The sequence below is a fragment of the Phoenix dactylifera genome, chromosome 12 (genome assembly GCF_009389715.1).
Source record: "Phoenix dactylifera cultivar Barhee BC4 chromosome 12, palm_55x_up_171113_PBpolish2nd_filt_p, whole genome shotgun sequence".
Classification (NCBI taxonomy): domain Eukaryota; kingdom Viridiplantae; phylum Streptophyta; class Magnoliopsida; order Arecales; family Arecaceae; genus Phoenix; species Phoenix dactylifera.
The window spans coordinates 198,614-213,121 of record NC_052403.1 but is presented as its reverse complement, the minus strand read 5'-3'; the positions used below and the strand labels follow the sequence as shown (position 1 = coordinate 213,121).

At 46.9% G+C, this 14,508-nt stretch overlaps 2 protein-coding genes and 1 pseudogene across 2 annotated transcripts; 2 read left to right on the top strand and 1 right to left on the bottom strand.

Annotated features, from left to right (window-relative positions):
• Positions 1–429: 429 nt before the first annotated feature.
• Positions 430–1,254, top strand: LOC103713142 (mannose-specific lectin 3-like). The gene has a single exon (XM_008799965.1). It carries the CDS (start codon positions 430–432, stop codon positions 1,252–1,254), a length of 825 nt encoding a protein of 274 aa, XP_008798187.1.
• Positions 1,255–2,027: 773 nt separating this feature from the next.
• On the bottom strand, positions 2,028–4,736 carry LOC103713143 (annotated as a pseudogene).
• Positions 4,737–12,585: 7,849 nt separating this feature from the next.
• On the top strand, positions 12,586–12,990 carry LOC113463103 (mannose-specific lectin CEA-like). Its single transcript, XM_026806970.1, has one exon. It carries the CDS (start codon positions 12,586–12,588, stop codon positions 12,988–12,990), a length of 405 nt encoding a protein of 134 aa, XP_026662771.1.
• Positions 12,991–14,508: the final 1,518 nt, after the last annotated feature.

Genomic DNA, 14,508 nt, shown 5'->3' with positions numbered 1-14,508 from the left:
GGTAAGCAAGCAACTGGGCCTCGACGTCAACGGGCGTCCTTAAATTTCGGCCGGTCACGTGTTCCAATGGGCACGGCAAAAATCAAAGGGATCATAGAAATTTGAATTTTAGGTGGTTACCGTTTCACCCCGTGAACTACGACTCTTTCGAGAAACACGTGGATTGAGACTGATGACAGTGACAGCGTTCGAGTTAAACTACCATCGTCAGCGAAAGCCGGGTGGTATTACCTCACGAACCATCAAATAAAAAAAAAAATTCCGCATCCTTTTTTATTCTGATTTCTCTGCTATTATATAAAGTCTGCCTCTCTATACAGAGAAGTTGTAAGCAGAACAAAGGGGCCTCATTCAATGGCGACCCAACTGTTCAGCGAAAAAAAAAAAATGGCGACCCAACTCTCGCTAACCTTGCTCACCTTTTACACCATGTTCGGGCTCCTTGCCCGGCCCGACGTGGAGGGCAACGTACTCTACTCCAAGTCGGGCGGCAAACTCCCTTCCGGCGAGAGCCTCACCTACAAGCAGTACTCTCTGGTCATGCAGAAGGACTGCAATCTCGTGGTATACGATGGCAACGAGCCCATCTGGGCCAGCGGCACCTACGGCAAGGGAAGCAACTGCTTCCTCACCCTGGAGTCCAATGGTGAGCTAATCATCCATGGTTACTCTCTATTTATTCCAGTTAGCTTCCCTATTTGGACTAGCGGCAGCACCTCGGTCCAGGGGAGCTACGTTCTCGTTCTCGAATACGATGGGGGCCTTCGTGTTTACGGCCCGGCGATATGGCCCATCCCCTCCCAATCTGCTCAACTAAGGAGCGATGGATACGGTTGGCCTGCCGTGAACGACTCCGTGCTGTGGACGGGCGACGTCGCGCCCATCGGAACCACCATCGTGAACAGCGTCTACAAGTTGGCCTTGGAGGACAACTGCAACTTGACTCTGTCCGACACCAGCACCAAGAGGGTTCTGTGGCACACAAACACGAGCGACCATCTGCATGATTGCTTCGTGACTCTGGGGGCCACAGGAGAGTTCAGTATCAAGTACATGGGAGGAGAGACGCTGTGGAGAAGCGATAACCGAACCCAGTATGGGGAATATGTCCTTGTGCTTTCCCCGGATGCTGATCTTGTTGTCTATGGCCCGTCGATTTGGACCGCGGAGAAGTCCGCAGTGGTGGCAGTGGCGGCGAGTGCCGGTGACTCGGTTCCGAGCGGGGAGAAGATCGCAATGGTGAGCAAGGAGTGAGGCAGAGGCTCCTCTGGGGGCGAAATAATGCAGTTCTGTATTAAAATAAACTAGGTGGTATCCTTGTGTCGTGTTTCGGGGTTAACTTATGCTGTGTAATCCGGTGCTCGTGCTATCTGCATGCATGCAAGGTGTTATGCCTTTCATCTTCCTGACAATCTGATGGCAAAGTGTGTAGGTACATCAACTCGGAGTACTCGAGTATTAAAAAGTAAAAACGAGGAAATAAAATCTGGTACGATCTAGTTCAAGATTCTGGCACCGATACAACAAAAAGGGTTAATGCCGACACTAGATAGAAGCACTAGTAATTTTTGCTCCGGCACTAAAATTTGCCGACGCTTTTTAGTAACGTCAGATATGGCTTGCGAGGAACGCATGGACGTTCGGGGAGACGAGCCCCCCTCCGAGGGTGGTGGTGGAGTGGGCGGGCTGCTAGCAGTGGAGGTCTCTCAGGTGGACCATTGAGTTAGATCTTTAACAGCTCGGGATATCTGGGGCTCTATCTCTGCTCGTAGAGCCCCCATCCTCCGAGTTTGCTCAAGGACAACTTCGACGGTTGCGTCCTGCAGAGCGGCATGAGGGGAGATGCGGGCTTTGTGGTTAGAGGCCTGGACTTTAGGATGATTGCTGCTGGGGGATAATTTATCACACCAATTGGGGAAGCTAGTCTGTTCAATCTGGTAAACAATAAGAAAATTACAATGGGCGAAAAAACTTTCGGCTCTCGGAACAGAAAAACGTTAATCCAAAGCTATCATATTGGCAAATAATTAGAAGATAATTACTGCTACTAGCTTCATTTATTCCTTGTTAACTTAAAGAAATTCTACGCACATAAATATTCAGACGACTTTACAAGTAGGAGAACAAACGCTGGATATAAAAGCTCAAAATTTGCCTTAGCAGCTTCCTACATGGAATGCTTTCGACTAAGACTAGGATACATTACTTGATATTATGACCACATATTAACGACTTCATGCCCAACTTACTAGAAAGATGCTGCATGGGAGTTTAGCTCGTCATCAGAAAAAAGGAACATTTGGACTACAGATTTCATGGATGGCCTTTTGCTTCTCTCCTCTTCGAGGCAGCAGACTGCTATCTCCACCATCACTAATGCTTGCTTGCTGTTGAACTTTCCATCCAATCTGGAGTCAACAAAGTCCCCAATCCATGACTCTTGTCCACTCTTCAAGTTCTCTTTAAGCAACTCAAGTGACCTCCTCAATACCATCTCTTCCTCCTCCCCCCTACCAATTATCCAGTCTGAAACTCTAGCCCCCTTCACCAACTCTAGAAGCACCACTCCATAGCTATAGACATCAACCTTCCCGGTGATTGGAAGACTCGAAGCCCATTCTGGAGCAATGTAACCCCTCGTCCCTTGGATACGTGATAAGTTTTCTCCAGATCCACCTCTATTTAACAGTTTGGCCAGTCCAAAGTCTGCAATCTTGGGCTCAAAATCATGACCCAACAATATATTCTCGGGCTTTACATCACAGTGGATGACCCACTCAAGGCACTCGTGATGAAGATAGGCCAGTCCTTTTGCCACCCCTACCGCAATTTTAAACCTCTCACTCCATCTCAGAAAGTTAGCTGAGCCATCACCATGAAATAAAACCTTGTCCAGCGAACCATTCTCTACGAACTCAGAAACTAAGAGCCTGTGTGAGCGTTCTGAACAAAATCCCCACATTCTCACTAAATTCATGTGGTATATTCTCCCTGTGAGGCTTAGTTCAGCGTGGAATTCCTCTTCTCCTTGGATCACATCTTCCAACTTCTTGACTGCCGCCACCCTCTCATCATCCAAGACTCCCTTGTACACGGCTCCGGAGCCTCCCCTCCCGAGCTCTTCCTGGAAGTTTCGAGTAGCTCTTTTCAGCTCTTTGAAAGTGAATCTTCGAAATTGAGTAGACATCGCCCTATATCCCTCCTCCATTGGGGCTGACTGCTTCTCCCTCCTGAAAATAAACCACCAACCAAATGTAATAAAAAGGAGTTCTATCACAAAAAATGCCAATGCGAACCAATAGAAATGGGCCCAATCTTTTCCTCTGCTGCTCTTTCGCCTTATATCTTTGCCGATGTCCCCTTCTTTGACACTGCAAATAGGCTTATGCCCTTGAAGACGAGAAGAGAGTTTTGAGGTGTTTACAGATCTCGGAAGTTTTAAGAATATGGTGCCATAAGTGCCTGGATAACTTTTTCCATTGTGGAGCTCAATTAACATACTCCGATTTCCTTCTTATATCCGAAAGCTTCGCATGAACAGTCCGTTTTGCAAATCTTCCCGCATGCCCTAATTGACAGGGAAAAAGTGAAATTGAAATCAGATCCCCAAAAATCTGTATGGGGAAGCTCCAAAAATTCAGCCTGATGAGGTTTGTGGCAGTCGATGCTGTATTTGCGCTTGCAACCTTTGCTCCAATCGCTCGGGTCATTCACTTCAAAACCAGGAGGACAAGTGCATTGGGGCGTCGGCGTGTAGACACAGATTCCATTCCTACCACACAGCGAATATACCTCACAGACCGATGAAAGGGCGACCCCCGAAATCGACCACGTCTTGGTCGACTCGTCCCAGCTGTACAGCCTAAGATTACCATCATAATCCAGAGTCATTCTCCTTCTAATCCCTGGACCCAAGTCAGAAGCTTTGAACGCCAAGTTATCGCTCGACACGAACTGCCCCATGTCGTCAAGGACTGCGGATCTACTGCTATTGTAGGTTGATCTGCCAGTATCCCACTGTGCTTGTCCGGGATTAGGCCAGTAGACTCTAGCAAATTCCGGCGTATCATACATGAGTATCAAAATATTATTGATGTCAAAATAAGATTTATAGTGGCCTGAAGATAGTGATCCGGCAGCAGCAGCAGATACCAGCCTAGAATTTTGATTTAATGCCTGGTTAGGGAGAAGAGTATCAGTAGGATAATCAAAGCTTTGCCATAGAACTGTACCATCAGGATCCTTGACAACAAGATTCCCAGTATCGAGAAGCTGCGTGTGAGCTTGAGGTGAGCTGGTGTTGGTGCTCCAAACGACCGTGTCATCATAGTCGGTTAGAACCACGCTCCCATCCTTGCGCATTGTAACTCGCGACCCATGGCCATTCACAGGGTTGTCACGGTTCGCTGTCCATACGACAGTCTTGGGCTTTGATTTGGAGAACCAGATCGAGAAGGTGAAGGCATTCGAACCAACTTCGTAGAAGCCGCATGCGAATGACTTATCTTGTGAGACGAGGATGTCTGAGTCATCCTCCACAGAAAGGAAAGAACGTCTTTTCAGGGAGCTCCTAGGTGCTGGAGATGCGAAAGGAAGGAGGAGCGTGAAGATGAGAGAGAGACGGATGAGGATGGTGGGAATACTAGGATTTCTCATAGTAGAGAACCGAGCGAAGGTACAAAGAAGAAAGGAAATTGACCAACACATGCTCTTGGTCATGGCATTTGGATCTGATATCCTATATATATATTATAGTTGCTGGACCTTTGCAGTGGTCGAACTAGTCAATTCGAAGGAAAGTCTTCGAAAGGTGAAGCTCAAGTCTCCGGATCCTTTGCAGTGCTTATCCAACGCTGGTAGCTATCCTTTGCAGATAGCTATCATTCAGTTAAATTCGAAAGCATTATATTCCGTGTCAAACTTTGTAGGTAGGAAGATGAGCCAAAATCATTCATTTTCGAAAGGGAGAACCTGGCAGTTTTTCAAAAATGCACAGCTCTCATACCGTGCAAAACAAGCATGACAGCGGATCTTGATTCTTCCATACTTGGTATGCTTATCATCTTGCTACGGAACTTAACTGAATTTTTATCTTAGACTTGGCCTAGGAAGTTTTGCTGGATATTTATAAGAGCCAAAAATGGAGAACGCATGAAGCAAATTCATTCTTGGTCAGAGTCATGGTTCCATGCATGGGGTCAGTTTCAAAAGGATATGTCAAAATAAGAACAACGTTAATTTCTACATAAGCTATTTATCTCTATAGAGGACTCCATCCGGAGCATTCATTTCAACTCTTTTTTCCACCATTAATTTCAAAACTATCCCAGCACATTGTGACCCCACTTAAGACAGTAGTTCGAGAGTTCAACCCCATTGAGAAGGATGAGTATTGATGGGAGGATGAGAAGAAGGGAGACAGTGGGGATTTGGTGTGGGATGGCCATTGCCATTGGTTTGGGTAGATTGCTAGTGCTTGCTGCTCTCACGCCCAGATCACGATAGAAGTGAGGTGCGAGGGGAGGACATCTCGTGCCCAGGCCGCTACCTTCTGTACCATACTATAACTCATTTTATTGGCTTGGAGGCGATGTCTTCCTTGACACGTGGCGATCCGCCAGGGAATTGCTTAGTTTTGGATCAATTATTAGGCAAACTAGGTCCACATAGACCTAGAATGAAAGCATCTAGAGTGGTTTCATTTATTTCAGAGTAACATCATTAAGGTGATTTATTTCATTCCGAATTGATGGTGGACCTGACCCACCTAATAATTTTTCTGTAAAGTCCACATTTAGACTACGTCCAACTAAGCTAATCTCCACAATGGAGAAGTATCTTGGTGTAGGCCAGCTAGCATCAAGGGCAATATTGAATAGTTGTCAGACGCGCACCAAATTTGCCCAATAATTTTGAATTCAATGCCAGTGATAAGAATTCACATATATGCATATGTATATATAGGCATACTTACATATGTGCGTGCATGTATAAATTCAAGTCAAATTGATAGAGAAAATATACTTACATATAGGCAACTTCTTGCCTTGCGATGGTAACATGCCACGGGCATCAATGACATGGACACAGACTTCAAAGCTCTTATTTTGAGCGGCACGAAAATAAATGTTGCCTTGCAATGGTAACATGCCACCCAGAGATTCCAGGAGGGTTGCATGTGACTTCCAAATGGATACAAATTGTAGGAGGCATGCGTGCCGGCACGTTTATGTTTCATAAATCCGGCAAGTTGTTAAAAGTTTGCGTCCACCAAGTCATTGATTGCAATAAAGACTCTGTCGGAAACATTAATATGCTCGAGATATTTATTAGCTATATTTAAAATGAAAACGTACTGTCACTTCATAACGTCTCCAAGTTCGTTGCAGTGTAGTACTTTTTATATTTTTGCAAGCAAATATTGCAGGGAGCAGTGAAGACGAGAGAATCGGGCAGTTGATTTGATACTCGGTGTTCCAGGCTTTTAATAAAGGACTGGCTTGGTTCCCAAACCACGAGTCAAAAGACTTTATTGTCCGAGTGGATTTACAATGGGCTTGCACATTGGACCCAGCTTGAGCACGCTTCAAGGAATATAATAGCTCAGCGTGGATCCCAGGAGCAAATTATATTGAGCTCCGATCGGATTAGGTATTGGTTTTACTGCACAGAATGCAATTGGACTAACTAACAAGCTAAGAAATTGGTAAATTAGATTAGATTTTATCGTTAGCTTCCTCTTCTCCATCCTTCACCTGACAAAAGGATAAGAGTTTGGACTAAAATAATAACATTTCTTTGACACTGGCTATAAGAAGGGGACAGAAATATCCGATTTTTTCATAGATCTACTATGATTAGGAGGCAGAGGAGTATGATCCGGTCCATGTGGGATGGGGCAGGGTCATGAGTGGAGGATGAGAGCCCGATCAGGCACGTATTGGTTGACTTTTTTCGGTCGAGATGGACTGAGAAAGGGGGGTCGGATGGCGGGGATGTCTTCCTACGTCCGGATACTGTAGTGGGGATGTCGGAGAACGTTGCCCTGATCGAGGAGGTGATGGAGGCAGAGATCAAGGAGGCGGTCTGGGTTTGGGGGAGGACAGAGCACTGGGGCCTGATGAGTTCTCCTCTTTTTTCTTTACGAGATACTGGGGTATTGTTGGGAGAGCAGTGGTGGAGGTGGTTCAGTTATTCTTCTAGTCAGCGGTTATGGCAGATGACTGGAAGGCGACCTCGCCCTAATCCCGAAATGGCGTGACACGGTGGAACCCAGCCATTACAGACCTATCAGTCTTTGCACCACCCTGTACAAGGTGGCAGTAAAGATATTGGTTGGCAGGATGCAACCCCTCCTTCCTCGTCTTATTTGTCTGGAGCAGGGGGTGTTTGTCGATGGTCGGAGTATCATCGACAATGTCATGATAGCCCAGGAGATGATGTGGGACTTGCAGCATGCTTTGAGACAGCAAAGTTACATGGCAGTGAAGCTTGATATGGAGAGAGCCTATGATAGAGTCTGATGGTGCTTCTTATTAAGGGTTTGGTGAGCCTCGGCTTCCATGTGACTTAGATTTTTTAGATCATGGGGTGTGTGCAGGGGCCGTCCTTCTCCATCTTGATCAATGGTACGCCATCGCCATTCTTCTGATCGACAATCGGCTTGCGCCAGGGTTGTCCCCTATCCCCATATTTATTTGTTATTTGTGCTAATGTTCTATCCCGTGCTCTGCGACATGCATGTAGGGTGTGGGCGCTGGAGACCTATGTTCCAACCTCCGACGTCCAACCGATCTCTCACCTTTCTTTTTGCAGATGACTGCTTCTTATTGGCTAGAGCTCGGCCTAGGGATGCCACGGTTCTTCGAAGTGTCTTGGTGGAGTATTGCTCAGCATCGGGCCAGAGGATGAACTTCCATAAGTCGACCATCATGCTTAGCCCGAAGACTGAGTTGCGGGTGCAATAGGAGATCAGGGGGTTGCTTGGCATGAGGGAGCAGGATGGGCCGTGGAGTTACCTGGGAGTCCCTATCACTGGGAGGAGGGTTGCGGGTCTCGGACTGTCTGCAGTGGCTGGACGATTGGAGGACGGCATCACTTTTTCATGATGGATAGGGTGACCCTGGTCAGGTCTGTGCTGTGTTCCATGCCAGTCTATCTGATGTCCAATATCGTGGTACTGAAGACGGTGTTGAGGAGTATTGAGAGGCTTGCTCAGAGTTTTATTTGAGGGACGCAGGGTGGCGGCCGCAGGGTGCACCTGATGGATTGGGAATCAGTATGAGAACCGACTAGGGCAGGGGGACTGGGTATCCAATCTCTACTGACTTGAAGGGAGGCGCTGATTGCTCGGCATGCAGTCGGGGTCATCTTAGAGCCGCAGTCTTTTTGGAGTCTAACTATGGTCGCCCGGTATGGCCTTATTGGGAGTAGTGTGACTCCAGTTGGGGGGCATAGGGCATCACCGAGTTGGCGTGAGATATGCATGTATGTGCCCATGGTCATATCTAAATGCAGGTGGCTGATAGGTGATAGCTAGAGAGTGGACGTGGTAGAGGATGCCTGGGTGAACGAGCTTCTGTTGAGGCGCTGGCCGACCCTAGTCAGTGTTGAGGTTGGGGATGGACTCCGAGTGTGTGACCTGCTTCTTCTCGATGGAGGGGGGTGGGATACCCACTAGATCAGATAGCTGTTCGGTGAGCCGCTTGCAGAGCAGATTCGGTCGACCCCAGTTTCGGAGCACCCTTGCCCGGATGTTAGAGTTTGAGCATGTCCTGCAGATCTACATTTAGGGTGGCTGACATCTGCGATGTCGTCTAAGGTGGTGAGCAACGTGCGGTGGACTGTGGCAGGATCTGGCAGTTTGGGTTGCACCCTAGGGTGGCCTTATTTTTTTTGAAGGTTGCTTAAGGTCGACTACCGACGAAACTTCTACTGTTTGAGAGGGGTATGAGTATCCACCCCCAGTGCCCCGAGTGTCTGTCAGATGAGTTGCTAGATCATGCTATTTTTTAGTGTCACCAGGCTAGGAGGATCTGGAGGCGAGCAGGGGTCCCCATGGAGTTCTGGTGTCATGCGGCATCATTTTTGCAGGTGTTGGGACGTTTGGCGGGGGCCTCACAGTTTAGACCGGAGGCAGTGAGGGCGACCTATATTGCCTACTAGATATGGCTTGCGAGGAACGCATGGACGTTCGGGAAGACGAGCCCCCCTCCGAGGGTGGTGGTGGAGTGGGCGAGGCTGCTAGCAGTGGAGGTCTCTCAGGTGGACCATTGAGTTAGATCTTTGACAGCTCGGGATATCTGGGGCTCTATCTCTGCTCGTAGAGCCTCCATCCTCCAAGTTTGCTCAAGGTCAACTTCGACGGTTGCGTCCTGCAGAGCGGCATGAGGGAAGATGCGGGCTTTGTGGTTAGAGGCTTGGACTTTAGGATGATTGCTGCTGGGGGTTGCTAGTTGTTTGATACCTCGGTACCCGAGGCTGAGTTAATTAAGAGCTGCATGGGCTGATCTTTGTAATGTGCGGCATGCTCTGCAGATGAGGATGGTCCTTTTGGAGGGCGACTTTGCGACGATCATTGGATAGATTCTGCGGATTTCGGGGGGGGGGGGGTCGACAACTACCATCTGTTGCTGAGAAATATCTATGCCATGGTTTGTGATGGGTTGGCAATCTAGGCGAAGCATGTATTCTGTGAGGCCAATGGGGCTGCCGATTGGGTGGCTTCCTTTGCTTCCAACCATTCGGGTGGACACCTATAGATGGGCGAGGCGGAGTTGCCTAGTACTCTATGATGTATTGTTTTTTGATTTTCTTGACTGTATTTATACACATTTAATATGATACTTCTGTTTTATTAAATAAAAGAAAAAGTTGTTGACACCGGTCATAAATTGAGATGGCGAGAGAGAAACACAGCATTAACTATTTTTTTTTCAAAATGATCCCTAACTTTTTATCAAAACATAAAGTTGCCATTCTAAATAAGTCACGCCTTCTATTCAACTTGCAAAATTGCTAATAGAAGAAATTTGGCAAACCTTGTTATAGATATAAATTAAAAAAAAAATATTAGAATTTTTTGAATGCACTGAATCCAGACAGTTCACAGTGTTAGGTAAGGTAAGCATCTGGGCCTCGACCTCAACGGGCGTCCTTAAATTTCGGCCAGTCACGTGTTCCAATGGGCACGGCAAAAATCAAAGGGATCATAGAAATTTGAAAAAAATAGCTAACGACGCTTAAACACGTCGTCCGAATCCTATGGCCTAAATGCTATATAAGACGATGCTTATAAGCGTTGTCGGAAGTCAAAGGTTCAAGACGACGCTTATAAGTGTCTTCGGAAGCCAAAGGTTCACTATTTGATTTCAACCCTCTACTTTTCCATTTTTAATGTTTTCTCTGATTTTCTTATAAGTTGTAATGTACGACTGCATCTCATTTTTTTCTTTAAAATCAAAAAAATCAAACAACTCTCTACCGCACTTTCTAAACAATTGGTTAAGGCTTTATATTGCGATGGTGGTGTGATTAAGCTTAGGCCAGACGATGCTGAGAAGCGTCGTCGGAATTCATTAGTCCAAGACGAAGCTCAGTTGTGTGCCTGCGTCATTGGAGGCCATGAGGGCGCGTCGTCGAAGGCCAAGGGGGAGTGTCGTCGGAGGCCAAGTGCCGCTATAAAACGCCCCCAATGCGATGGAAACCCTAGCGCGGGTTAGAGAGAGAGGGAGAGAGAAAAAGGGAGTGTGTATCATCGGCAGCCTCATGCTCCGTCGCCGGACCCTGCTTGGCATATGTCTCCGCCGCCCGAACCAAATCCGCCACCCTCTTCTCCAGCGACATCACCACGATAACTGGCCCCACGCTCAGCCGTCGAGGGAGCTTCGGGCGGTTCTTCGGTAGCTGCATACGTGAGAGCGAGAGCGAGAAGTGGCCACCACCGATGCGAGAGCGAGAAGAGGAAAGGCAGAGGTTGGAGATGATGAGGTTGGGGTTGGGGTTAGGGTTAGGGGATATGTTGTAATTTGTTGTAATTTATCTGTTTATCCCGTGTTATTTCTATTGTAATTTGTAAATATGTTGTAATATGCTTTCTACTGAAATTTGTAAAACAAACATCATATAAATTGTTCTTCTTGCGTTATTCTTTGTCTAATTTTGTTCTCTTTTTTTTTATAACTTCCTAGGGTTATCTATTTTATGGTATTGGAAGAAGAAGAATTAAAAGGAACTCTCTCTCTCCAGCTAATCTCTCTCTCTCTCCAGCTAATCAAAAGAAGAATCAAAGGGGTTATCCTGTTGTTGGAATGGAGAAGGAAATCGAAAATTGGCTCTGTTTATCTCTCTCTCCAGCTAGATCCATTTTTTTTTTTTTTAACCTTTGGAAAGATTAATTTGGCCTTTTAATTAATTTTTTTAAAAAAGTAATAATTCTCACGATGCTGTAAAGCATCGTTAGAATAAGTATTGCCGATGTTTCAGAGGGTCGGCAAAGCTCCCGTTATTTGCCGATGCTTTTCAAAAGCGTTGGCAAAAAAAATTTCCATTCCCACCTAGCTAACGTTTTTGCGACGCTTTTGAAAGTGTTAGCGTCAAGATAAATGATGCTTATATGCATCGGGAGAGAATCTAAAAAGTACCGAAAAAGATAAAAAAAAATTTAGTGCGTAAATCCAGCTAGAACTTTTCGCTTCTGGATGTTGGCTCAACCTACGTGAATAAGTGTCGCATTTGAGTCGAAAACTATACTTGAACTCCATGCAACTAGATATGATGGATCCTGGCCGACTGACTTGGCTGGACCTCACTAGACAAGTTCCACTTGAATTGATCAAGTGCAACTTGCATCGGGTCGTTGATCATGTTTTCAGCCGAGATCATGCTTCTCCCGAAAGGCCGAAACACGACATGTGGGCTCCATTGCAAAATGGCCGGTCCGATCAAAAGAGCAGGCCCAGTTTGGGCTGGGCAGATGGACTTCCACCTGGCGCAGTTTTCGACAAGGTGTAGAGGCCCCTATAGGACGTCTCAGGTGGACGGGGTCTTCCGTAATTGCAAGTGTCCTGTGGACCGCAATGTTGGTGGCTCGCACTCTCGAATTGTTTTGCAAACCAAGCCATTTGTTCACGGATTGTGAAGGACGAGCACACCATCCTTTATCATAAGAATGGCATCCGAGGGACCTAACTGGGACAACCTGAACCATCAGCACCCCAATATGTACCCTGTGGAGATAAATCAGGCCATGGGACCTACGCAGAATACTGACGTGTCAATCTCTCCTTGACTGCATTCGCTGTTTCAAATTTCCACCGTGCCACAGGATCTGAAACAGTCCTAGGCTGTGATGAGGCCCATGTCATTGATTCATATCATCGCACGGCTCCAGCAATGTTTTAAACGCTGGTAGCATCTTCTAGCACAACTTCCGTAAGACCGATGTATGCATATGCATAAAGCTATCTGCCAATGCAGAACCATAGGCAGCCAAGCGGAATTGGATGGTTCTCATGGCATTCCCGATTCCAGTGGCCCTCCTCGCCTTTCCGTCCATCTTCGGGCTTCTTAATTCCCCCTTATGCCATGGCCGACTATGTTCTTTTCACCGGCGAGGTCCTCATGGCCGGCCAAAACCTTACAAACGGGCAGTACCGCTTGGCCATGCAATTCAACTGCGATTTAATTTTTTACGAAGGTGAGAACCCGATATGGGGTGCCAACACTGTGGGCCAAGGCGACGATTGCTACCTCGCGCTGAAGCATAATGGCGAGCTAGTCGTTCGTCGCAGCGTCCACTATACCTTATGGTCAAGCTCTAGCAAGTCCAAGAAAAGGAAGTATGCTCTCGTGCTCGATGGCAATGGCAAGCTCGGCATCTACGGCCAGAGACGGTGGACAAGCGGCAACCGGAAGGAACTGGGCCTACTTTACAGATCGACGGCCACGACTGTTGGGAATATACTGTCCCAGAAATTTTTAAATCTATAATACTCTACTTCAACAAATAATAGGCAGAAATAGGCTTACAGAAAATAAATAGAGAAAGTGGAAAAATGGAACCCAAGATGCTGAGGCGTGGTATGTTGGTCACTTTCCTTGAAGTAGATTTCGCCGCCTTACAGTGCACTAGGCTTGGATGGCATTCTACTCCTGAGGTACAACAGCCTCTCGCACTGTTCCTTCTGCCTCAATGATTTGCACGGATCAAAGAAGCCTTCGAACCCAGAATCAGTATGCAGCAAGCCCGTTGATTGAAAGAAAAACAGCAAACAGGAAGAATAGAAGTTCTCTGTTTTCAATTTTCTATATCCTGTCTAATCCGAAGAGGTTTATTTATAGACTTCTTCGGGACAGACGCGACCCAAAACCGATCCAACGGTCAAAACCGGTAAGAAAGTTTGAAAAAACACTGGGAGTATGGCCAGCGGATGCGAGGTCGGTTGCGAAGAGGTGCTAACGAGGAAGCGACGTGGCTCCTCGTGTTAAGGGTGCGAGGCACGACCCACGCACCTCTTGGCTCATCGTACCCGTTGTCCGACCTCGGCTCCTCTGGGCTCATCACACCTGTGGTCCGACCTCGGCCTCGGCTCTTCGCGCTTCAGTTGAGGTGGGTCGGACGAGCACAGGCGCACAGAACCTCGGACGAGCAGGGGCAGGGCCCAGCGAGCACAAGCACATGCGCAAAGAACCTTCGCTCGGACAAGCACAGGCACAGCTCGGCTGCAGAGAACCTCGGCTCGGACAAGCTCGACTGCAGAGAACCTCGGCTCGGACAAGCACAGGCCCAGCTCGGCTGCAGAGAACCTCGGCTCGGACAAGCACAGGCCCAACGAGCATAAGAGAACCGAGCTCGGCTCGGACAAGCACAGGCCCAACGAGCACAAGAGAACCAAGCTTTACGTAATAGAAATAAAAAGGAGGGAATGGGGAATCGAACCTGTTATCTCATCCCCACCCAAACAACGCACCAACCACCAAGCCAAACTCCCTTATTAACATATATGTATAATATATATATTTTAAGTATGAAAACTTTTAATCATTATTTAATAAAAATCTAACATTCTCCCACCTGATTAAAATGTTTTCAAAACTTTATAAAATAAAAAATAGTCAAATCGGGCTTGTTTATGTCACGACTTCAATAAAGGTAGCTTGCGGCTTTGAACCTTTACCTAGTGAAAGTATATTTTCATCTGAAAGGTATAGTGGTAGCTAAAAAGCTTTGAACCAAATCCTTTGGTTCAGATTTCTATATACTTCACCCATGACAAATGCAAATACTGGGTTCATTATAGGTGGTGTTTTTTCTGGCCTTATGCTCCAATATCTCAGTTTCATGAGTGCTCTAGGGGTTAAACCCTTATCCCCATAGACTGCGGCCACACAGTCACACTCACATAGGTGAGTTCTCCAAGGGTGCTCGCAGCACAGCACCTTGCCATAAACTCGGACTCATTCAGAGTTTTAAACTCTTCCGTATACCTCTGCTGTATTTAGCACTCA